The following is a 24870-nucleotide window of genomic DNA, read 5'->3' on the forward strand; positions in this document are numbered from 1 at the left end:
TCCTGTATAGCCTATAGCCCTTGACACTCACCGCCCAGTCATGCGATGAGTCCCACCACATTTCTGTGATCCCTACTATGTCAGGGCTGGTGACTGTTGCCCCATGTCTGTTGGTAACTGTGCTTTGTGGGTCAGAGTTAAGGCTGTTGTTTAGATACTTGATATTAATATCACCAGGCCCAGGTTTATGTTTGTGTCAGGGTTTGACTCTTTAGTCATGTTACTTTATTGTTTCCTTGCCTTTTGATAGCTAAGATTCTTGTATTTAAGCCTATAACACTGAGTAGATAGATGTATTTTCACTAATGTTTTTGTTATATTCTCGGCTAGCATTAATTGTAATTAATCCCTGTTCATCTGGGGCAGTGCAATCGATCTGAGGAGTCTGAGAGTCACATATCAGTTCCACATTGTTGCCTGGGAGCTGGTGACTGAGTCCCCCTAGGATGTTAATTTCCCTGTGACTTCCAGTTTGCTTTTGGTGTAATACCTTTCGATGCCCCTGTTCCCTTGGGCTGTTCCCCTAGTGCTGCTCACAGAATGATTGCCTAAAGCCGGGCACAAAATGAACCACCCTTCCTCACAATGGGGCCTGATTGGGGCACCCTTTCTCCTTTCAGCAATGTGTTCCAAGGCTTCGCCATCTGTGTGTATCGCATGGCAGACATCTGGGAGGTCTTCAATGGGCCCTTTGCCCATAAGGATGGCCCTGATCACCAGTGGGCTGCCTATGAGGGCAAGGTGCCATACCCCAGGCCTGGAGTTGTAAGTAATTCATATTCTTGTTTGGAGAACTGTTGGAGGGGACTGGTCAGAGGCTGGGCTAGTTGTGCACACAGTCATTACAGGTCATTATAGCTTCATTGTCTTGGAGAGGTGGGCTGCCACTTTGCACATGACACCAGCAGGGGTTGGCGGCAGCCTCATGACTCAAACTTTTCAGCAGTTGTTCTCTTGGGGACCATCATCAGGGTCCATTTCTGGAGGTCATATCCATTCTGGGGTATTTCATGGAGGCCAGTGAGCTATTCCAGGCTTAGGGAAGCAGCATTTGTCCAGCCCCCAGCATCATACTTTTTCATCCAAGATAACAACGCTGGGTAAAGCCTTGCCCTGCCACCCATCCCTGGTCTGTGTCCATGGTTGGATAAGAGAAGAGGAAATAGCACAGCAGGACTGGCATGGGGGAAGCTAGCAGGATGGATCTGATACAACAGGCTTCCACCCAGACTGCCAGGAGAATGGATCTGAGTTGAAAATCTGCTGAAGCCCAGGTGACATCCTGAAGTGAAGATCCCAAAGCCCTTGTTATAGCACAGCAGGTGGCTCTTGAGCACTAGGATAACAAGGTTGGAAGTGGGTTCTCTTGCTGTAGCAAATTTAGTGTTGGGGCAAAAACAACAGGATGAAATGCTGTCTCTCTTGCTTTGTGCCAGTGTCCCAGCAAGACCACCAACCAGCCCCGTCGGCAGTATGGCACCACCAAGGACTACCCTGATGAGGTGCTGCACTTTGCCCGTGCTCACCCTCTGATGTACAAGCCTGTGTATCCAGTGCACCGCCAGCCTGTGCTGGTGAAAACCAACCTGCAACACCGGCTGCATCAGATCGTAGTGGATCGGGTGGAAGCAGAGGATGGGCAGTATGATGTCATGTTCCTGGGGACAGGTGGGCCACAGAGTGGAAGAAGATTTCCTGGGGCCTTGGCAATGCCAGCCATTCTCTGCTACATCTCCCCAAGCATGTCCCCTCTGGGCCTTCCTTCTCTGGGTAGTTCAGCTGCTGCTCAGAGCAGTTCTAATCAACATGGGGTTTAAAATGGTGGGAGAGGCCTATCTACACCAGGGCTGCCAACACTGCTAAGTCTGGTGGGGTTTAACCCTGGTGGGATGGCTGAATAGAGCGGAAATGGTCTCCTGGCTCTAAGGTCCATTTTGGAATAAAACTCATTTTTTCATTAATAATAATATTTCAGTTGGCAGCTTAGTAGCAACTCCATATGCCTCTGACTGTACCTGGTTCCAGCTCTCATGGTGGGGGAAAAAGGCAGCAATATCTAGTGGTTAGAGGAGCTGGAAATCAGGGGAGGTGGGTATAGACTTGACTACCATTAATCTGACATATGGCCCTGAGTGAGTCATTTTATCTCCTTTGCACTTGTGATCCCACCAGAGTTCATTAAAATTTTTCAGCTGAATATTTTTTCCATCAAAAGAGTTTTAGGTCAGCTGAAACAAATTCCCATTAATTTTAGGCAAATTGTTTTGGTCAAAACAAACCCCAATCTAATGGAAAGTATTTGAAAAGACAGAATATTCCACTTTGACCTTCCTCAAACAAAGTGGTTGATTTATTCAAATGAATGTGATTTGCTTCTAGAGTAGCTTCACTTCTATTTAAAAATCTCTTTAAGAAGTTGAGGAGAATTAAAAAATGAAACGTGATTCAACTCAAGAATTAATATTTTGGATTTTCCCAAAACAGTTTGAAAAAGAACGGGTGTCTTTACATGCTCTGGGGTGGCAGGGGGCACTTTAATTAGAGCGGCTCTAATTAAAGTGCCCCCAGTTTCATGTGCATTCAGCATCCTGTGCTTCAAAATGGTGGTTGGGGGTGCTTTAACTAAAGCTCATTCACTGCCATTTTGAAGTACAGGGGTGCTGTATACATGTGATATGGAGGTTGCTGGAGCATGCTAATTAGCACCCTTCAGCAGACTTGATTAATTGAATCTGCTTTGACATGTGCTAATTAGCACACATCAGGGCAGACGTCTGGCATGTGTATAGGTACCTGTTCATTTTTGGTCAACCCAAAGCCATTTTTATTTCCAGTCTTTTGGTTTAGTCAGCAAACCGAAATCTTGGTTATTTACACAGCTCTATGGATAAGACCCTGGATTATTCATAGGACAAACCTATGTACCAGTGTTAGATGGGACTGGTCACTACGAAAGCTGTGGAACAGCATCGTCTTATTGATTAGAGTATTTCCTTGAAACACTCTAGCAAGGAAGACGAATGGTAGGTTGCTCCCTTGCTGAGTTTAGGTCCTGACCTTCCTGGCATAGATCTGCACTGCAGGTGCTTGGTGCTAGGCCCTGGACACTGACAAACAGTGAGGAGTTTATTTGTGCTTGCTGGTTGAAAGTCGGTATTTGGTTGAGGCAGGAAGATTGTCCTACTGGAGCAGGAATTGTCCCCTGTCCCCACTGCAGATGTTGTCAGGATACTGAGGAAAAGGGCTCATAGTAATGCTTTTGTTCTGCTCCCTTCCAGAGGCAGGCTCTATTCTCAAGGTCATAGCCCTGCAGAAGGGAAACTTTGCAGCTGCTGAAGAAGTCATTCTGGAGGAGCTGCAGGTTTTTAAGGTGAAAAAAATGCATGTGTATGCGTGTGTGTATGTGTGCGTGCATGTGTAATATTGTGTGCTGCACATGGGAGAGCCTGTGCAGTTCTGTCTTGGTACACAGACACTTCCATGTGTCCCATATGACTGTACTGGAGGCAGGAGCATGTACCTTCAGGGAGGAATTAGGTTCATGGATACAACCTAGGCCAAGGCAGCATATGCTGTAGGCACAGCCTGTACTGGCATGTGCTTGGCAGTTCTGTGCAGAGCATATGCTGGGTGACTGTTGCACGTAAAGCATGTACAGCTCTTAGTGTGCACATAAACAATGTGGCTAAATGCCTACAAAACTAGGGGCTGGGTTTCCCTCTCATACTGGCATAGGGAAAGAAGCCCAGCAAACCCTATGTTGTGAAACTGGAACAGGAGAAAGGATAGTCTGGTCCAGCCCGTGCGGATGCTTCCTGCACGTGAATGTGTGGGCCCTGCAGGCAGACTCTGTGATTTCCCTCCCATAGGAACAGTGGCTCCAAATGCTCTCTGTAGCTCTCATCACTCATGAGGGCTTTTATCTAGTATGATGCCCCTCCCATGCCCTCCTTCACCCAGCACCAGAACTATGAGTCAAATAGTGAGCATCAGCCTGAAAGAAAGTGGCTGCTTTCCAGACTCTGTAGAACTGGGTCCTTAATCCAGTTCTAGAAGAACCCAATCCTGAAAGGTGCCAAGTGCCCACTGCTCCCATCCACCTTGGGGAGAATGATAGACAACTGCAGCCCTTAGGGTGAGGCCTAACTTTGGAAGAATGGGCTTTTGGGATGAAACATTTGCTAGTGACAACATGGCAAGAGGCTGAGGGAAGGGGCTGGCCTCCTCATTCTTGGAAGCTGTAGCTCCCACTAGTGTTAATATGGATTTGTTGACTGCTAGAAAGCAGGAAGCTCTAGACAGGATGCTGGGGAGGTGTTGATGTCTGGGGGTGCATTCGTGTTTACTTGTGGAGAGCCAGAGCCTGACTGAACCTATGAAAAACTGAAGATAGTCAAGAGAGAACATGGGGCTTCTGAGGAGAGAAGAGTGGTCATGTCTGAAACTTGTTGTAACTGAAGGTCTGTCTCTTTTCCTCTTCCCCAGGCTCCCACGCCCATTACTGACATGGAAATCTCTGTCAAACGAGTGAGTACTGTCTTCCCTTTCGGACAAACATAAGGAAAAACCGAGCCTGGTTAGCAATTGTGCCCAACAAATGCAGACACAATTCAACTGTGCAGGGACTCTGGGAGAAGTTGGGGCTGGAAGTATTGACCCTTCTGGAACCAGCACAGCATCCTGGGCTGGACTAGAGCCAGCAGAAAGGCTCAGTGCCTGAAGACTGGCAGATGCTTCAGCACTGTGGCAGCTGCAGCCTTGGGATCAACATCCTGTCCACCCACTGGCCAGTGCTGGATGATTTCATACAGAGGGGAGCAGTGGGGTTTGCCCTGCAAGGCCATCTCACAGCCTGATAGTTCTTACCATATGGAAGTTTTCCTGGTATTCTTCCCTGGTAATCTCACTGCTTTCCTTTAGTTAAACCCTCCTTGCCCACCTAGGGAAGGGTCCTCTCCTTCCTGAGTCTCTATTTGTTCTGTTTGCTCTAGGAGTTACATGCAGCATTCCCTCTGAGCTGCGTGGTGTGCACAGCCCCACAGGCGCGCTCATGCCATGCAGGTGCACTCATGCCAGGCTGCCAGGCATGCCTGTGCAGTCACATGCCACGCAGCTTAGAGGAAACACTGGTTATGAGAGGTGAAGCCTCCCATGAAGCCAAATCCCAGTGGCTGGTGCCCAGTCCAGGGCCCTTCCATCGCAGCTCTACCAGTGTACATCCATCCTTATGCTTGGCATTCCCCATTATTCCAGTCTTGGGATTTCCCAGCCAGCCTTGCTAGTGCATCACTGTTTTTCCTGGTAGAAAGTCCTTCTGAGCTGTCTGAGCCTGGCCCTATGGTTGGTTTCACTGTGAACATCCATCTTCCAGAGACTAAGCTAGGGAGGTGGTTTCCACTGTGTCCTGAGGCAGGTGTCTGTTGGAGAGGACGATACTCCAGCCCCATTGCTCTGCTGAGAGCCCTCAGATGGCTGGTGGACCATGAGATGCCTCTGGAGATGTAGTATCTTGGCTGAGCCCCTCCTTTCTGGCTACCAGCCTGACGCATGCTTTTTTCTTGTGTTCTGACAGCAAATGCTCTACGTGGGCTCCCGCCTGGGGGTGGCTCAGGTGAAGCTGCACCAGTGTGAGACCTATGGCACAGCCTGTGCTGAGTGTTGCCTGGCACGGGATCCATACTGTGCCTGGGATGGTGTCTCCTGCACCCGCTACCAGACAGCGGGCAAGCGCCGATTCCGCCGCCAGGATATCCGTAACGGGAACCCCATGCACCAGTGCCTGGATCAGAATCTGACCCGTAAGGCAGCCCGCTGGTTCTGTGCATACCACGTGGGCAGGGAGTCACAAGCACAGGCTGAAAGGGACTGTCCTTTTCCTCTAGCATCCAGGGCTTGCATCTAGAGGGCCTGTGAGCACTCCCAGCTCTCCTGCTCACAGGCACAACTCACTCCTTGCGTAAACATGGCAATGTCTAGATGGAGCTGACCCCTCCTGCAGGATCCAGGAGCTCTAAGTGTGGCTGAGCAGGTCCTTCCCCCTCTCGGTGCTGTCCTGAGAGGAGCAGTGCTCACCCATGTCCCTGTGGGATGTGCTGAGCATGGGTCAAGTGGCCACTGATGAAGCAGGACCCTCTGCACTGAAGGGTTCTTTGATCGCCATGTCCCAATGCTGTCTCATCACCCAGGGATGTGAAGACTGAGTCCTCTGTCAAGGACATACACTGCCTTAGTCTCATAAAGCAAATCTTGACTTGCCATGGCCATCCCGCCAGCACTGTGGGGCTTTCCACATGACCCAGGGTGAAGAAGTTTCAGAGCCCAAGGGCCAAAGGCCTTTGTCTATCCAGAAGCAGGGCTATTCTCAGGGGCTGGGAAGCTTTGCTGGTGGCCCTGGGGTTGAGGCTCCAGATTAATCTCAGGGCTCTGAACAAATGTCTGTATTTTGCCAGTGGATGATTTTGACAGTGCTGAGGAGAAGCTGGTCTACGGGACAGAGCACAACAGCACCTTCCTGGAGTGTGTCCCCAAGTCACCCCAAGCAACTGTGCAGTGGTTCGTGCAGAGGCCCCAGGATGAGCAAAGGGATGAGGTGAGTCCTCCACTCCACATCCTTCATCTACTCTGATGTCCTCACACCTACCCTTACCCTCTAACAGGATCTCTCCTACTCTCCTGGACCCACCAGGGTGCCTGCTTTTATCCCAGCTGGTGTTGGGCCTGTTTCCTGGCAGCAGCTGCTGAAGAACAGGGGTGCTTTTGAGAATCCTGCCAGTACATCATGCTGCCCCTTTCCCAAGGCTCCCACTTCAGTGAGCTCCCCATTCCCCACGCACTCTGAAGGCCAAGGCATGTGACTGTGGGATCTCCCCAGCCCTCTCCTACAGTCAACACTTGGGTCTGGAAAGGGGTGGGATTTTGTCTGGGGGGTCTCCAGGCCATGCATGTCTACACTGGTGTACTGAGCACGGTGTGCCCCAGGCTGTCCCATTCTCTAGCCATGACTGAGCACACACAGGAGAGGCAGGCCAGAGGGGCCTCGCTGGTAAAGTGCTGTACACGTTCCCTCAGCTGGGCTTATGCCATGAGATTACCCAGGAGACAGCACCTTGGAGGTCATCAGACCTATAAACACCTGACTCCAGGGGGGTTGGAAGGAGCAACAAGAATGAAAGAAGAGTCTGTTTCTTCAGTGTGGTGTGCCCCTTGGCTGCTGACCGCTGGCGACCCCCAGATCCAGTGGCATATCCGTGCCAATGAGGACATCAAATAGTCCCCTGTGCTGGCCCTGCGGGGCTGGCCAGTTTTTGAGGATCCCTTCTGGGCAGGTGGGTTTTTGAGGCATTTCTTGCTCTGTATGGGGTGAGGTGAAAATGGAGCCAAAGAGGAGGTCTTCCTGAGATTACTCCCCTGACATCTCTGGGGTAACACTAGAGAGAAGTTTGGCCTGTGCTCTCTGGCACTTCTGGCCCAGCCAGCTCATTCCAGGAGCCTCATCCTGCTCCTTGCTGAGTGCTTGGTCAACAGGCTGCACCTTCAAAAGCAGCCCTGGCTCTCCCACTCCTCATATCTCAGCCTGGCTGCCTCCCTCCCCCTCTCCAAGCCCAACTCTGGATATTCCCAAGATAGACTCAGGATGGAGGAAGGTTCCCACAGCCTGTGCCAAAGTTGTATGGGGGGATATATGAGCCCCTGACCGTAAGGTCCTCCCTGCTCTAATACACACATGCATATATAGAACCAGGTGGAAAGCTGCCATAACGATGGGGAGGGAAAGAGACAATTCCCAGGGCATCAGTTAAAGGGGAAATATGGGAACATGTCTTGGATGCGCCTAATACTGACTGGCTTGGTGGCAAGACACCAGAGCAGGGGTGGCTTGTGGTTTGATCCTAGGTGACTGGAGACACCAGGGGCCCTTTGCTTTGATCCTGTGGGGTTTACAGGCAGGAGCCAGGTGGATGGAAGGTACCAGGGAGACCCATGGTCTGATCCCCTGTGGCCAGGGTGGCTAGGAGGGAGGCAAGGTGTCAGGGCACGTGGCGGGCACAAGCCCAGCAGTCTTTAGTGTTCCCTTGTTTCATTGCCGCAGGGTTTCTTGCAGGTGAAGACTGATGAAAGGATCCTGAAGACAGAGCAGGGGCTGCTGTTTCGGAAGCTGTACCGCCAGGATGCTGGCACCTACTACTGCAAGACTCTGGAGCATGGCTTCACCCAAACCATCACCAAGATTGCGCTGGAGGTGATTGAGAGTGAGCAGCTGGAGCATGTCTTCCAGCGAGAGGATGAGCCAGTACGCCCACCCTGCCTAGTGCCAGAGCCACGCCTGCCACATGGGCAGAGGGCATGGTTCAAGGACATAATGCACCTTATTGGCTATGCCAATCTGCAGCGGATAGAGGAGTACTGCGAGCGGGTGTGGTGCAGCGACCGGCAGCGCCGCAAGGGCAAACTCTCCAAGGGCAAAAATGCACTTGTCATCCCAGACACCACTAAGAAAGGAAGGAGCAAGCAGCACAGTGAGAGGAACCGCATGCCCAGGCAGGCTGTGGCCACATAGAGTTTTTAGGGAAGGGGTGGGGGGTGGGACATGGACTGGGGTGACCAGTGTGGAACATCCCCTCCCTGTAAACGAGGATCAGCCCACCCGGGAGTGGTGTCCAGGCTGTTCTGACAATAGGACTCGCCAAGCCAGCATGACTGGGCCTGGAGACATCAGCCCCTAGAGGCCCATGGCAACTGCTTGCCACCTTCATCTCTAGCACCAAAGGCAGCTTGGGGAGCCTCCTCTGACCATCAAGCATGCATTCCCCACTCTGCTCCGCCATGCCTCCTGCTTGGCAGCACCTTTTTTCTGACCTGGTTGTAGGGGCATGGAATGTCCTAGTGGTATTCATCACAACAATGGGAAGTCCCTGGCTATCTGAGCGCATCCCCCAAGATAGAGGGCTTACCCTGAGAGACATGGTGCTCAGGAGGATGGTGGGACAGAACAAGCAAAAGGGCCAGGTGGAAAATGTGGTGGACAGTGCACGTGGGGCTGAGAGAGAAGCAGCATTGTTTCTAATGGACAGAGCAACGGACTGGGACTCTGGTAACCTGTGTTCTCTCCTGCTGGCCTCTTGGGTGACCTTGGGCAAGTCACTTCCCAGCTCTGTGCCTCAGTTTTCCCATCTGTAAAATGTGGATAATGCTCTTGACCTCTTTTGTAAAGTACTTTGAGACCTGCTGGTGGCAAGCATTGTATAAGAGTGCAGTATTGTTCTTGTGGTGGTTCATTGAGGCAGGCTGCTCTTGCTGATGAGGGAAGAGCCCTGCTGGGCGCACAGTGCTGGGGTGGCCTGTGGGGTCAGAACAGAGCTTCTGCCAGGATTGGGACAGACGGGCTGGGCTCCCTCAGACAGTGCAGCACAGCCTGTTCCTGAACAACCAGCAGCTGAATCACCTTGCAGTAGGGTGCAGTCTCCTGCTCTGAAGTCTCCCGTGGAGCAGTGCGAGCTGGGCAGAAGGTATTGCCAGGGCAGCTCTGGGCATTACGGGCCTTCCATGGGAACTTCGTTGTCCTCTCTGCTGGGGCACTGGGCAGTAGCAGAATGGAGGTCCTGGGCATTAGCTTTGCATGTGGCCTGCTGCCACGTTTATACCCCGCTCCTGCACAGTGTCACAGCAACAGTCACCCGGGTACAGGACACCCCCCCGCCCCACGCACACACGGTGTCATGGCAACAGTCACTCAGCCACAGAACCTCCCTCTTGTTCAGGTGAGCATGGACCCCGCCACACACACTCAGCATCATGGCAGCCTTCATCCCGCCGAGGAACCCCTCCTGCTTGGTGTCACAGCAACAGGCGCCCGACTGCGGGATGTTCAGGACCTGTGACCTGGAGCTGAAAGGCTCTGTCTGTCTCCGCTGATCCCCTGGGCTCAGCGCTCTCCCTCTCCTCATCCGACTCACTTAACTAGTGCCTGCTGAATGAAATCCATCAGCTTTCTGAACAAATAAACCAACCCTCGCTCTGGGGACTGGGGCTTGGAGTCAGTTCTCTCTTTGTTTTTGCTGCCGGGGAGGGGGGTAGCAGGGATGATGAAAGGTCTCTCAGTGAGCGCTGCTTGCCGTTAATAGCTGTTTCCAAAACACGTTTCCAGCTGGGCTCTGGGGCTGAAGCTGATTGAGTTTTTCCAAACCTATAGAGGACAATGTAGGTTTTCATCAGCGAAGGCAGCAGAAATCAAAGGGCCAGCATTCAATCCCCAGTGGTTCTTTCCTTTGGGGTCACTCAGGAATAATGTAGCCAGTCTCCACCCAAAACCGACTACTTGCCCTCATCTGCCCTCCAACCCTTCTGATACACTCAGCCAGTTTGTGCCTTGAGGGGAGGAAGGGAGTATATCACACGCTCTGTACTGTGGCTACATGTTTACTACCACTCCTGGCTAGGTGGAAATCATAGCTTCAGACCCTTTGCTACAGCTGAGATCCAATCAACACAGCAGGGAGGGGGAGCCAGGCAGGCAGTGCTAGAAATTCTCTGCTTGGCAAGGCCCTGACGCCTGTTAGAGCAGCAGAGGAACTACTCTGATTGCCACCGATGTGACCGGCTTTCTTGCATACCTACCAGCCTCCAGCTTCTTTTCATCCATTCCATCCAGGAAGAGCACACACCAACTGCAGATGCTTCCTTAGCCTGACGAAAGGTATTTATACCCGAAAGCTTGCAAAGAAGAATTTTTCCAACTATTTGAGTCGATCTAATAAAAGATATCAGATTTACCCAGAGAACCTTGTCTGCATGTGTCCAGCTGACTGTCTGCCAGCTATAAAAGCCTGAGCACTGCAGTCACATCTGTACACTGGGGTTGGAGTGGAAAGGCAAGGTCCAAGAGCTGGCTGTGCAAGCCTTGTATCCCCTGAGAGTTTCTGTCTGCCAGTCTATGGCTATGGCCCTCTACTACTCAGTGCTTATGGAGTTTCTTGTGGAAACACCAGAGCAAGAGCTGGAGCTTGAAAAGTCTTTTCCCGAGTTCAGGGGACACAGTGAGCAAGAGCAGTCCGACCCTGGGTTGCCATGGCTCTCTGCTGTGTTGTGAATGCTGTGACTCAGCCTGAGTAACAGCCCACTTCTGCCCTAGCCACTGAGACTCCCCCATCCTCTCCAGAAACTCTTTCAGCCAAAGGTGGTGCAACCCACAAGGGACCAGGCTTCCTCCCCAGTCCCATTCTGCAACCTGTCCCCAGTGCAACTTCCAGGGAACTCAGCGGGAGAGTTTCCCCTGCGCAGAAAGAGGGCAGGGTTCATATGGAGGCACCCCCTAGCCCAGAGCACAGCCCCAGGCTGACAGCAACACACCCAGCAGCTTATTAGCCAGAAAGAGGAATACTGTCTCCAACTGGAACCATAAGGGAACTGTATGTAGTGTGTGTGTAATTAATTACTCAGCCTGGAGCTCCACCAGGACAGCTGACCTCCCCTTCTTAGGGCTTTGATACACAGGCTTGGTCATGACCTCCGTTTTATATCAGCCCTGAAATCGCATGCATTCATATCTGCTCCAGCAAGACCCCTGGCAGATAACCCCCTCCCCCTGGGGACCATGGCGAGTCGGCGAGCATGCTGAGGTTTCCAGGAACCCTCAGCATTTGCTAGAGATCAGCCTCAATTAGGCAGCTAGTTTTGTCCACTCTGTGGGTGGCCATTTCAGACAGGTTTTGGTGTAGGCTGGGCTTCAGGTTCTCATGGCTGCAATCAGGATCTCACCCTTGGAAAATCTGCATCAGCTTTTGTTCCAGTGTTGCACAACTGCTCGCTTAAAGATGGTTCCTTGGGTGTACAATATTGCCTACCCAGTTTGCACTGCCAACTTTTTTGAGGCTGCTCTGGCCATCTAGGCCAGTGAAATGAGTCATTTCTGGCCTGTGCACCTGATACAGTTTGGGCTGCTGTGGGAGTGACCTTACTCCAGCGTAGACTAAAACAGTGCTCTTTTCAGAGGGATCTTGTTCAGGTCAGAGCCTGGCCATCCCACACCACGTTCCTCTGAGTCACTTCCCCTTCTCTGATGATGGGGCTTGTGGTCTGTGAAAGGGAGGCCAACCAGCCATGTTTCCCTGCAGTCACTTCAGGCAATGCCACAGAGTTTATTTTTGCAGAGGGACTACAAAGTGCAGTGAGCATGGGAGGGAGCGAAACAACAAACAGTGATCTCTGGGCCGCTGAGAACTGGGTACTCAGAGGCCAATAGCTCTGAGCAGCCCCTGTCCCCTTCCCAGGCTCTCCCGCACTGCCCAGTACCTGGCAGAGCACTGGTACAAGGCTGTGGGTGATTTTTGTGGAGCCCCAGCCATGCGCCTGGTGCCCAGGGAATGCAACAGGAAGGTCTCTGCCCCCTGAAGCTGACCGGCTGAATGGAGTGGGTTTGGCACCACCCGGCCCACCTGTCAACAAACCAGGTGCACCGGGCCCTTCCAAGCCACAGGGAGAGACACTCTCTAACTCAGGGGCAGGTAATTATTTTGGGCAGCGGGCTACTTACTGAGTTTCAGCAAGCCATCAAGGGCTGCATGACAAGCAGCCAGGGGCATATAAATATGAATTTTCTAAATTTTTTAGGGGCCAAGTGGGCCAGATAGGATGGTCTGGTGGGCCACATCGAGCTCCCAGGCCACATTTTGCCCACCCCTACATTACCCTAACCCCACCCAGGGGAGGGGCTTGTTTGGTAAATAGCCTCCTCCCTTGCGCCTGGGGGGACTGGTGGGCTTCGATGGGGAAGGTGGCCCTGGGATCTCATGAAACTCAGAAGAAGCCAAGGAGGAAGGCAGAAGAGCAAGGCGATGGCTAACCCTCCTGTACTGAGCTCCCCACCCCAGAGGACAACACAGTGTAGTGAAGAAGGGTGCCACACTTCAAGAGGGATGTGGATAACCTTGAGAGGGGTCAGAGGAGGGCCACTCATATGATTAGGGGCCTGCAGCATAGGTCTTACAAGGAGAGGTTGAGGGACCTAGATCTCTTCAGCCTCTGTAAGAGGAGGCTGAGAGGGGATTTGGTGGCTGTCTACAAATTTGATGGGGGGCAGCAAGGAATAGGAGATACTCTGCTTACGAAGGTGTCCCTTGGAGTAACTAGAAACAATGGCCATAAACTGATAGAGAGCAGATTTAGACCTGACATTAGGAAGAACTTCACAATAAGGGCTACCAGAATCTGTAACGGGCTCCCAAGGGAGGTGGTGCTCTCCCCTACCCTGGGGGTCTTTAAGAAGAGACTGGACAAGCACCTGTCTGGGGTCATCTGATCCCAGCGCTCTTCCCTGCCCAGGGCAGGGGGCCGGACCCGATGATCTACTGAGGTTCCTTCCGACCCCGAAAAATCTATGAAACGTATGGAGAAGGGGTTAGGAGACCACAGGATACCCCTCCCCCACGCCCCAATGTGGAACTAGAGCATGGGACTGGGGGTGGGCTACTGGGCTGGCAGCTCTTCCTCTTCCCAGGGCTGCACACCTCTCCCTAGGAGTGCTCAGCCAAGGGTCAGCCTCCTCGCCGAGCCCCAGCTGCACAGCACAGTTACCCAGTGCTCCCCATTCAGCCGACATCATGCAAAACCACCGCAGCTTTCTTTGAGTACAAGAGGCAGAAAATCCCATTAAGGGCGTCATTAGTGGAGACCAACGGAGCCTGAGAGAGACTCCAGCTCCTTCTGCAGGGCCGCGTGCCAGGTTAATGAAGATCTGTCCCCCCTGCTCTCTCACACCCTCCCCCCCGCCTTGCTCTTTTCCCACCCTATTTTCTCCACCTACGTCCCATGACCTGCCTCCTCCTACTACCCTCTCTCTTTCCTGTCTCATTTTATCCCCCAACTCCTCCTCCTGTTCCCAGCTCATATTTTGTGCAGCCTGCTCACATTTTGCAGCAGGCAGTGCAGCTTTGTGCTTTGCTTGAAGAGCTCCGCACCCCCCCTGGAAGCAGCCACTTGAACCTCAGGTCAGGGAGGAAATGAATACGCCCCTCTCTGGGTTCCCAACTCCCTCCCTAGGCCATGGCTCTGAAGCTGTGTCCACCTCCCTCCTCTAGGCACTGTCCCAGCTCACGGTGGGACCCTATAGGACAAAACACAAGCTCTGCCTCCAAGTTAGAGGCTGAACTTTGGTTTGGAAGTGGCTCCAGCTTCGCACTCCCATCCACGAGGCGTTGTGGAGGCCCTGCCGTTCCTCCTTGGGGATTTCCCCATCCTGCCAGGTAGCAGGGAAGGTGACTACCCCACTGTCCACCTGGTCCCATAGACACTGCCAATGGTTCTTCAGATGCCACAAAAAAGGATTCTGGGACACTGGTTACACTTGTCTGAATGAGATGGGCGGAGGGAGATGCGTGAGGCTGCCCCCCTGCTGTCACACACAGACTGGGAGAGCTTTGCCCTGGCTGGAGGGGAGCCACTGCACAGTCAGACCCCAGAGAGCTGGCAGTTTCTCCAGCCCAGTGGCAGAGGAATTGGGTCCTGCGGTAACCGGTATGGCTTCATGGGGACAGCATGATCTCACAGCTGCCTGAACTCCGGGGCCTGATAAGGATCTTGTTTCTTCCTGCAGCCGCTCAGGCCCCACACAATGGTGTGAACCACCAGCCCTGCCCCGGGAAGGGCTTTGTTAAAAGGGGAGAGGAAAGAAACCACGTACACAAAGCCTGAGTGGGGCTGAGGCCAACACAACCAGAGGCCCTTTATAAACACCAGCAAGCCAGGGTGGGGTCAACACAGGCTGCCAGAGAGGGCAACACAATGGGGAATTGTTCCCTGTTTACTGGTGTCCCCTTGTCTGGGATGGAGGGATGCTTTTAAGGCTGGAAACACCCCCCTCCCACGCACAGGGCTGGGAGGATGGCTCTTGCTTATCAGCAGCCCTTTCATGTTTGCTGGGGAGAGAGGAAGTGAGCAAGATGGCCAAGGAGGGCTTGGCACAGAAACCAAAGGCTCCTGCTGCCCTTGGGCAAGGATACACAAAAGCATTTCCTCCCTCCACACACACAAGGGCCTCTGCTCCCGCTGTGGTGAGGGCAGGCCAATCCCACTGTCCATGTGGGGATTTCCTCTGTTCAAAGGGAGTCCCTGGGTGGCACAGAGCCAGCATAGCAGCTGGACACTGCCCACGTGCTGGCACCGTGGCCTAAGGACATGGCTGGCTCTGGCTGTTCTCAGATGGACAAGTCGCTTCTAGGGGCTAGAGCTATGGTGCTACGGGGGATCAGGTTGGGCTTGTCATTGACAGGTCCTTGGGTCACAAAGGTGATCTCCAGCTATCCCTGCTTTCCACCACAAGCTGTGCTGGGAGCAGCTGGGGCAGCTCATGTGTGTCATTAGGGTGGAGCTGTGCCATCCCCTCCAAGCTGTGCTTGGTAGTGGGTGGTAAAAGGGGGAAGCTGGTGTCTAATTTGGAGACTAGAGGTGGGCCCAAGACATGGAGCTGAGATCTGGATTCAAAGGGGGATTCAAAGGAGCCCAGCTTGCCTGATGCCCCCGTCTCTCCTGACCTCAGGCTCCATTGCTGACCTCTGTTACCAAGCTACACTGAGGGTCTGAGGTTCTCAGGCTGAACAAGTCCAGAGTTTTAGGACATACCAAGCATCTGTCCTGAAGCATTAACTCTTTAGAGCCTCCAAATGGGACTGGCCATATAATGGCTGAGTTATACCCATGAGCCCCAGTGAAACTGGTGGCATTGCATAGGTGCAAGCAAGGGAAAAAAATGGCCCCTGCTCTACATGAGTTGCAAGGTTAAATCCATGCAGTGCAAGCCACACACATCCAGAGCAGATGCCTTGCTCCTCTCTCAGCATTTCCACATGAGCATATCATAGGCCAGGCCCTGCTCCTGCAGTAGGCAAAGAAGAGTGGAGAAGGCAGGTTTAGACATATCATTTCCTGAGAAATGCTGACAAGTGGGGGCTTGGAGAATAGCAAAAATGGACCTGAGGGCTCAGAGGAGCTGATTTCTAAGGACAAACTAGAGCTAAAAAATGTCACTTGGCTCAGAGCAGACAAAGTTGATAGAAAATATGCTAGTAGGCAAAACTACACCCCAGGAAAGGAATTATTTAATGTGTGGCCAGGGATGGAGCTGGAACCAAAGAAAGGCAAGACTGCAGCTAAATTCTCAGGTATGAAGGGCTAGATTTCTAAAGGTACTGAGATGCTCAACTCCTACTTTTTAGCTTCTCTCATTCCTTGCAGTCTCAGAACAGCAGCAACTTCCTATGCCTGAAGAAGGGTGATTGCTCCTGAAAGCTTGCTAAGAATGTTTTTCCAACTACTCAGTTGGTCTAATAAAAGATAGCACTTCTGCTCAAAGAATGTTGCCTGCCAACTCCTACCAGTCGCAATCACAGCATTGGATAAATGAATCCTGTTATCTGGTTGCAACCAAGCAAGTTATCCACAAAGCCGGAAGGCTGTTGCAAAACCCACCAGTTCCACAGGAATGAACTGGATCGGCAAAACTCCCTGGTGTCATTTCACAGATGGTTTAGCCTGAAAGACAGAACAGGGAGAATAAAATCCAACATTCAAGCCTCATCTCCAGAGCCAAATATAGCCAGGAAACTGCATCAGCCATGGGCAATGGACTATGTGGGGCTTTTCCTGGATCTGGGAGACAAAACAGGGTGTTCCCCTAGATGGAGTTAACAGGCATTTAATAAGTAAAACAGCTACCAAGACAGGTACAAACAGGTTTCCATACATCTCCCATTCTAGCCTCCTTTCTCTTGTTAACCAAGGACTGTGTTGTCTGCCAATATGCAGCACACAGAGACATCTTGTGGGCAAAGGATTTACTAAGTAAATGTATCATCACCCTCGGAGAGGATTTCTCATGCTGGGACTCAGATGAAGGTAGATGATGATGAGCCAGGGCTTGTTCTGGGAGGACAGAGTTGTGGGTCCATCCCAGCTCTGTGGGGCAGACATGAACTTTGCTCTTGGCTACAATCCCCAGGGGCCCTAGTGGGGATTACAGCTGTGCTTGTCTTCTGCCCAAGGCTTGGCTCTCTGAGGCACTGGCACTGCAGGAGATGGGCCTTTTCCAAGCCTGCTTCGAAGCTTGGTCTGAGCTGAATAAAAAGCTGCCAGGCAGGGTTTAGGAGACTTGCGCTGTGGACTAGTGGGATGCTGGCGGCTGGGCTGTTCCTTGGCAAGGGGCTGGCTCAGAAACTGCTGAGCAGGGATTCTTTGGAAGGGGAGGCATTCACTGCCAGGCAGCGTCCTCATCAATCAGCCTTTAGTAGGCAGGAGGGCACAACGTGCCAGGTACTTTCCAAATGGAAGGCTGCATTGTGTGGGCAGGGGAGTGGGAGCAGCAGGGCCCCAGGCTGGTGTGTGTGCATGCATGGAGGTGTTCCCAGTGGGCTCAAACTGGCTTTGGATCTCTTTGTTACACACACAGTGATGCAATCCCTGCCCCATGGTACAGTCAGCAAAGTCGCAGGCAGTGCCTGGAAGGGCAGAGTCCAGGGTTGCCAATTCTGACTGAAACTATTCTGGGAGACTTTTTTTTCCAACATGATGCAATATCATGAATTGTACTGTTCAACCCATTCACAATATTCATCTTCTGGATTGCTCTCAATAGTCACTGGATGATCGATGGTGATTCTGGTAGATTCCCTGCCAATCTGGGAGGGTTGGCAACCCTAGCAGAGTCCAATGTGCAGGCATGGGAGAGGTAAAAGGTGCAACTTGTTAGTCCCAAGCCTGTGGTTTCCTTATATCCAGATCACCTCCTTGCCCAGGACCCCATGTAAAGCTGTAATGTAGTTGCATCCAGCAGCCTGTCCAGCTTCTCTCTCAGACCCTGGCTCCACTCCTCAGAGATGAGTTAAAGCGGGGTAGTGTTATGTCCCAGGACTTTCTGCAGTTTGTGTTATAAGTGGGGGGCCCCTACCACCCAAGGCTGCTTTGGGATGGAGGAGATGGAGGCTGAAGGTGTCCTAGGCAAGACTGAATGGCTGGTAGAAGGTCTAAGGATGACTCCTTTGGGACTGGAGGTCAGTTCAGGGCATAGGCTGGGCTATGCTCCCATGGGGGTGGCACCTGGCTACAGGTTGCTATAGTTCTGGCTACCTTGGTGGCACCCTAAGGAAAAGCTGACCTCCTACCAACCCACATAGCTGCTGGTGATCCCCTACTAGAAGCTGGGGCTCCTTGCCAGATGTGGAGAGCATAAGCAATCGCGGGGCTCTTGCTGCCTTGGCCAGCTCAGGCTCCACAGCTTTTACAGACAAGAACTTTGAGAGGCACGTGGCTAATGAGCAGATGCAACTACCCAGAAGAGGTGGGAGCAAGTTCTCAGTCCTCTGGGGCTGGCGGCTCAGCTCAAGCTAGAGAGGCTGTGCTGAGAGTGATCCCATTGGGCAGGCGCTGGCAGGCAAACAGCTGCTGGCCGTCTCGCCACTAATTAACGTGAGCACTGGGTTGGGGCTGGGAAGACACCGTCCCAGGGCTGGATGGCTCCAGCTTTAATTGTACTGAGTTAGGTGAGTGCAGCCTGGGTAGGGGTAGGGCAGAAGCTTGCTAGGCTGCCTGACCCAGCAGGTCACAGGGTTTCCCCCCTCCTTTTGCTGACCAGAATATAGCACATGGACCCAGAAGGGCCCTCCTGGGTCACAGAGACCAGTGCCCTGCTATAGCAGACAAGTGTGACTAAAAGGGCAGCTGCCTCTAGCCAGTTTTATTGGTAACCAGTAGGTGGTGCTGGGCCTGGGTAAATGCCCTGGGTACTGGGAGGCAGAGCTGAGCTGCCTTGTGCTCAGCCCTGGACTCCCCTTGCTAAAGACGTCCCCATCCTGCCCAAGCTCCATCCCTTTTTGAATGGGAGGCCAAACACATGGCCAGACTGGGGAGCAGCAGGGCTCTGGTGCAGCTCCAAGAAGAGAGGCAGCAAGGGCCAGAGCACAAACCCTGCTGGGTGGCAGCTTAGGGGCTGTGGAGCTGAGTGGGATAATGACAAGCTCGTGGTAAGCCTGGTGGGGATGCCCTGGAGTTCATGGGGCAGCAGGCAGTGGCTTTGGTGCGAATGGCTGTGGCTTTGAGCCCCTGAGTCCTGTGACAAAGGCTTTGCTGCAAATGAAAGGGCCATGCCACATTCTTTTCTTTTTTTCCCTCTTCTGGAGTGACTGAGTGACAGGATTTGCTCTGGGTAGGGCTGGTTTAGGTAGCTGAGGGGTGGAGCTAAGAGACAGCCCCAAGCAAACAGAGGGCAGCAGACAGAGAAGCAGTTTGCCTAGAGAGGTCACCCAAGAAGGGAGCAGAAGACTGTGAGCATATGTGTGTGTGGGTAAGGGCTCTGGTGTGGGTGCTTGGCCTGTAGGTTCTTGTGGTGTGTCTTTTTTCCCCTTTCTCCCTCTCTTTTTTTTTTTTTATCCTTACAGCATAGGTATGCTCTGTGGCAGGGCATTAGGGGGTGCTCCTGCATTAAGCCCCTGCCTCACTGTGCCCAGCCAAAAAACAAGCTTCAAGTGCCTCCCTTGGGGTGGCTGACCCCCTTTCTGGAGCACATCCACAAGCCTGGGGTAGCGCAGCCACCACCCAGACTCCGGTCTTTGTCTGGGCCCTGTGCCGCCCAGGATACACAGGCCCTGTAGACCTGGGAATCTAGGAGTGCTTCTATTAGCCTGAAGCATAGAAAGTAGTCTCCCTTACTCAGCCAAGTGAAGGGAGCAAAAAAGCATGCCCAAACCCTCTCAAGCATGTACCACAAGGCTGGCTAACGGATAGCTTTATTGGGTGGGTAGGACAGGCTTGGGGATAGGTACAAGTCAGAGAAGTATCAAAAGAAAATCCCAGACCAAACAGAAATGGCGTGGTAGCCATTTGACAAGCGACTAAAAGACTGGATTCTAAATTCCCTGCTACATTTCATGTAAGTTACTCACAAGTCCAACCAGGAGCTGATTGAGCCAGCTCTAGAGGCTGCATGGCTAGCTGGCTGTGTCCCCAAAACATGTCTTCCACCACTTCCAGGCAGAAGGGACTTTATATATCCCTGTTGTGATGTCATCACTAAGTTCCCACCAGAAGCAGTCCCGTTGGAGGCCGTCTGGTGCTTCCAAATGACATAAGGCTGACCAGGCCCTAGAACTAGTCACATGACCTGCAAGGATGGGAAACTGAGACAAAGGGAGCAGGTCTCCCTCCTGTAGGAATGTCTCCAGCCCAAGTCACAGTTCAGGGGTAAATGAAACAGAAGGGGGGATAGGCTGCCTGCTTACAACAGTGAGGCAGACTGGGGGTGTGAGTCCTCCACATGCTCCGGGAGCAAGAGGCACAAATGAGTCTGGGTCAGCTGTTGTGACCTGCGTAGGATGTGCCATATTTGTGTTCCTTCCAGAGTGTCAGGAGAGCTTCATCTGCACCAAGTGTCAGCTGTTGTCCGCCCTGGAGGAGAAGAGTCACAGATCAGAAATACTATCCATGCTGCACTGCATGTGGGACCAGGAAGATTACTTGGACAAGAGTTTCAAGAGGCTGGTACTGGAGAGGCCAGGGGCAATGAGAAGTGGCAGCAGGTAACTACTCGGAGAAGGAGGGTCCCCAGAATTGAAAAGGAGAGGACTGAAGTCAGCAACTGCTTTCTAGCACTCTGTGGTGGAACTGCTGAGGACGAGGCAGAGGAGAGGGACATCTGTAGGCATGAGACAGAGGAGGCAGCAGCCTAGAGAGCAGGAAGTGCAAGGTCCCAAGGACAGGAGCTCCAGGACCAGTGGACCAAGAAGGAAGAGAAGAGTGTTGGTGGCTGGTGACTCCCTTCTGCGAGGAACAGAGACACTAATTTGTCATCCAGATTTGGAGGCCTGGGTGTTGTGTCTGCCCAGAGCCCAAATTCAGGATGTCACAGAGTCTGCCAAAGCACATCCATCATTTGGACCACTACCCCTTTCTGCTTGTCTATGTAGGCATCAGTGATAATGCCAGGAATGATACTGTATCACTGACCAAATCAGAGGCGACTATGGCTCTCTTGACAAAAGGATTAAGGAGCATGGAGCACAAGTGGTGTTTTCATTGATCCTGTGGAAGGTGGGGGTCCAGGCAGAGACTGTTGTATCCTGGAAGTGAACACAGGGCTGAGATTGTGGTGTCGACATGAAGGCTTCAGGTTTCAACAACACATGAATGTTCTTGAGGCTGCTATCAAGAAATGGGATCCATCTGACAAGAACAGGGAAGAACATCTTTGGGCCTCATCTGGCCAAAGGCGGGCTTTAAACTAGGTTTCACAAGGGATGATGAACAAAACCCTCCAGCAACAGAGTGCACAGTCCAGAGAAGAAAGGACTTGAAGAAGCAACTCAGCTCTGGAAAAGGGCCAGAGAGCTACAGGACTGCAACAAATGGCATAAAAGGGAAGCAGGAAACCCAGAATACATCTCATGCACATATACAAATGTGAGAGGTACAGGGAAAAAACAAGAAGAGCTGGACACTGCAGTCAGTGAAAAGAACTATGATCTGATCGGCATCACTGAGACCTGGTGGAGCAGGTCTTATGACTGGACTGTCAAATCAAGGGTCACACTGTTTTGGAAGGACAGCGTTAGGAGCAAAGGTGGTGGTGGTGTTGTCTCATTTGTCAAAAGCAGATACACTTGTTCCCCTGGTTCAGGAAGAAGAAGACGGCAAAGCAGAATGCATCTGAGTAAAGATGAAAGGTGAAACACGTGGCACTGATATAAAGGTGGGGATTTATGAGAGGCCACCTGTAACAGGCTGGCTGCCTGGATCAATTGGCCAGCCAGCAACAAGTGGCCCATGTAGAGGGGCCTCAGCTGGCCGGTAATTAGCAATAATAAGGGAAAGTGACTGACTGACCAGAAATACAAGAAGAGGAAGTAAATGGGAGGAGCCACAGGGGGAAATGTTCAGATGGAGAGAGAGGGCTCCTTTAAGAAGACTGCAGGGTGAGTGTTAACCCACGCTGGGCGTGTTTATTTTGGATTGTTTGATATTTGCAACTAAACCCCGTGGTGCAGATCAACCTCGGTATTTTGAAGCCTGTGTTGCTGGGACCAGGCTAAGGGTGTGTTTTTTGGCATTGTTTAGTTGTTGTCTGAGCCCAGAGAAGCAGAGGAACCCAGGGCATTACAGCTTGTGGTTTTGAGTCCAGGAAACAATTGTATTACTGGGACCAGATTGAAGGGCTCAAGGATTGATTTGAGCCAGGCAAGCTGGCCTCCTACTACACCACCTAATCAGGAAAAGACGGTGGATACGGCACTCTTAAAGCAGGTGACAAAAGCTATGAGAAGGTACTGATGGGAGAGTTGAGTTTTCCAGACATCTGCTGGAAAAATAGTGCAGCCCAACAAAGCTGGTTCCTAACTTGTGTAGAGGACAACTTTCTGTTCCAGAAAGTGGAAGATACAACTAAGGGATCATTTATGGTGGATATTGTCCTGATTAGCAGGGAAGAACTGGTGAAGATGTAAAAGTGATGGGTAACTTGGGAGGAAGCAATCCTGATGCAATACAATTCCAGATCCTGAGACAAGGAAAGCATGGGGATGCTAGATTTCAAAAGGCAGACTTCATCTGACTCAAGGAGCTAATAGGCATGGTGTTATGGGAGGATAATTTCATAGTTGGTAGGTTCGGAAGGGACCTGAGCAGATCATCAAGTCTGACCCCCTGCCGTGGCAGGAAAGAGTACTGGGGTCAAACAACCCTGGCAAGGTATCCATCTAGCCTCCTTTTTAAGACCCCCAGGGTAGGAGCCAGCACCACTTCTCTTGGAAGTTGGTTCAGATCCTAGCCACCCTGGCCATGAAGTAGTGCTTCCTGATGTCCAGCCTGAACCTACTCTCAGTCAACTTATGGCTGTTATTCCTAGGCACTCCTCGTAGTGCTTGGGGGAACAGAGTTTCTCCCGTTCTCCGCTGGTCCCTCTTTGTAAGTTTATAGACGGCCACCAGATCCTCTGTGTCTTTTCTCATGGAGGCTGAACAGGTTCAGATCCTGTGACCTGCCCTGCTGCCCCCTGATCATGCAAGTGGCCCTCTTTTGGACCCTCTCAATGCTGTCCACATCCCTCCTGAAGCACGGTGTCCAGAACTGGATGCAGCACTCCAGCTGCAGCCTGACTGACGTCACATAGAGGGGGAGGATCGCCTCCTTAGACCTGCTCGTGATGCATCTGTGGATGCATGACAAGGTGCGGTTAGCCTTCCTGACCACGTCCTCACATTGTCGGCCCATGTTCATCTTGGCATCAGTAATGACTCCAAGATCCTTTTCTGCCTCTGTGCTGACAAGAAGGGAGTTCCCCAGCCTGTAGGTATGCTGCTGGTTCTTCCTCCCCAGGTGCAGCACCTTGCACTTGTCAGTGTTGAAACTCATCCTGTTCTCATTCGCCCACCCCTGTAACAGGTCGATCTAGTTGCAGCTTGTCCCTCCCTTCTAACGTGCCCACTTCTCCCCACATCTTGGCATCATCCGCAAACTTGAATAAGGTGCTTTTCACCCCCTCGTCCAAGTTGCTGATGATGTTGAACAGTGCAGGCTCAAGGACCAAGCCCTGGTGAACCCCATTGCCCACATCCCTCCAGGTCAAAAATGACCCATCCACCACCACTCTCTGGGTGCGTCCCTCCAGCCAATTTGTGACCCATCTGACTGTGGAGGCATCAACGCCACAGTCAACTAATTTTTTTTTTATGAGAATGGGGTGAAAAACCATGTTGAAGGCCTTCCTAAAGTCCAGAAAGACACCTCCACCATGACCCCTGCGTCCAAGGATTTTGTGACCTGGTCGTAGAAGGCCACCAGTTGGTCTGACAGGACTTGCCTCTATGAACCCGTGTTGGTTGCCCCTAAGCATAAATCTCCCCTGTTGGTTCCTCACAGATGTGCTCCTGGATAATTTTCTCAAAGAGCTTCCCCAGGACTGAGGTAAGACTAATGAGCCTATTGTTACCTGGGTCCTCCTTCCTCTGTTTTTTGAAAATGGGCCCTTTTCCAATCCTCTGGCACCACACCAGAGCACCACGAGTGCTCATAAAGCCGTGCCAGGGGTCCTGCAATGACCTCTGCAATTCCCTCAGCACTCTGGGGTGGAGAGCTTCAGGACCTGCTGATTTGAACACGTCTAGTCCCACTAAAAATTCCCCGGCTAGGTCCTCACTGACCCTGGGCCTGGCTTTGCCTCCCCTGGGTCTGTCTGGGATCCCAGTGAGGTGGATGCCCCGGTCCCTGCTCAGAAAAATGGAAGCAAAGAATCTGTTAAGGACGTTAGCTTTGTCATCTGGTGCGACCACAAGATTTCCAAGCGTGTCCTGCAGAGGCCCCACGTTACTCAGTACCTTCTTTTTACCCTCTTATGTATTTAAAAAAGGACTTGTTATCTTTGATCTGGGAAGCTAGTCCCGGTTTCACAGCCCCGCTACAGTATTGAGCAATGGAGGTATAGTCCTCCTTGGTGATGGCCCCTCCCTTCCACTGGGTGTATGCCTCCTTTTTGGCTTTGAGATGTTCCTGGATGCTTTTGGTGAGCCATGCTTTTGAGCACTCTTGCCCCCTTTGATCCGCGTGGGGACTGTCACCCTTTGGGCTTGGAGGATCATGTCCTTAAGGAACAACCACGCTTCTTGGACTCCCAACTCCCCTTTCCTCCGGGATCTCAGTGCCTCCCTGACTATAGTTTCATAGTTTCTAGGGTCGGAAGGGACCTGAGTAGATCACTGAGTCCGACTCCCTGCCATGGCAGGAAAGAGTACTGGGGTCAAACGACCCCAGCAAGGTGTACATCTAGCCTCCTCTTAAAGACCCCCAGGGTAGGAGCCAGCACCACTTCTCTTGGAAGTTGGTTCCAGATCCTACCCGCCCTGA

General features: G+C 52.1%; 2 protein-coding genes across 3 annotated transcripts in view; both read left to right on the forward strand.

Annotated features, from left to right (window-relative positions):
* Positions 1 to 121: 121 nt before the first annotated feature.
* Positions 122 to 10033, forward strand: LOC109311428 (semaphorin-3G-like). Of its 2 annotated transcripts, none has more exons than XM_019537073.1 (7): positions 122 to 765; positions 1437 to 1668; positions 3279 to 3370; positions 4486 to 4527; positions 5573 to 5798; positions 6450 to 6589; positions 8090 to 10033. In XM_019537073.1, the coding sequence occupies exons 1-7, from the start codon at positions 586 to 588 to the stop codon at positions 8555 to 8557; spliced, it is 1380 nt and encodes a 459-aa protein (XP_019392618.1). In that variant the 5' UTR covers positions 122 to 585; the 3' UTR covers positions 8558 to 10033. The 2 variants fall into 2 exon arrangements, with proteins under 2 accessions (XP_019392618.1, XP_019392619.1); XM_019537074.1 differs by having other exon boundaries at positions 124 to 765; positions 8102 to 10033.
* Positions 10034 to 21889: 11856 nt separating this feature from the next.
* The window catches only part of BAP1 (BRCA1 associated protein 1), a 33976-nt gene continuing 30995 nt past the window's right edge, over positions 21890 to 24870 (forward strand). Inside the window, exon 1 of the mRNA XM_019537077.1 lies at positions 21890 to 21947. Coding sequence (XP_019392622.1) covers positions 21905 to 21947 — 43 coding nt within the window. The 5' untranslated portion in view covers positions 21890 to 21904. The remainder of the gene's footprint in view (positions 21948 to 24870) is intronic.

The sequence above is a fragment of the Crocodylus porosus genome, unplaced genomic scaffold (genome assembly GCF_001723895.1).
Source record: "Crocodylus porosus isolate Cpor-Errol unplaced genomic scaffold, CroPor_comp1, whole genome shotgun sequence".
In the NCBI taxonomy this organism is placed as follows: domain Eukaryota; kingdom Metazoa; phylum Chordata; order Crocodylia; family Crocodylidae; genus Crocodylus; species Crocodylus porosus.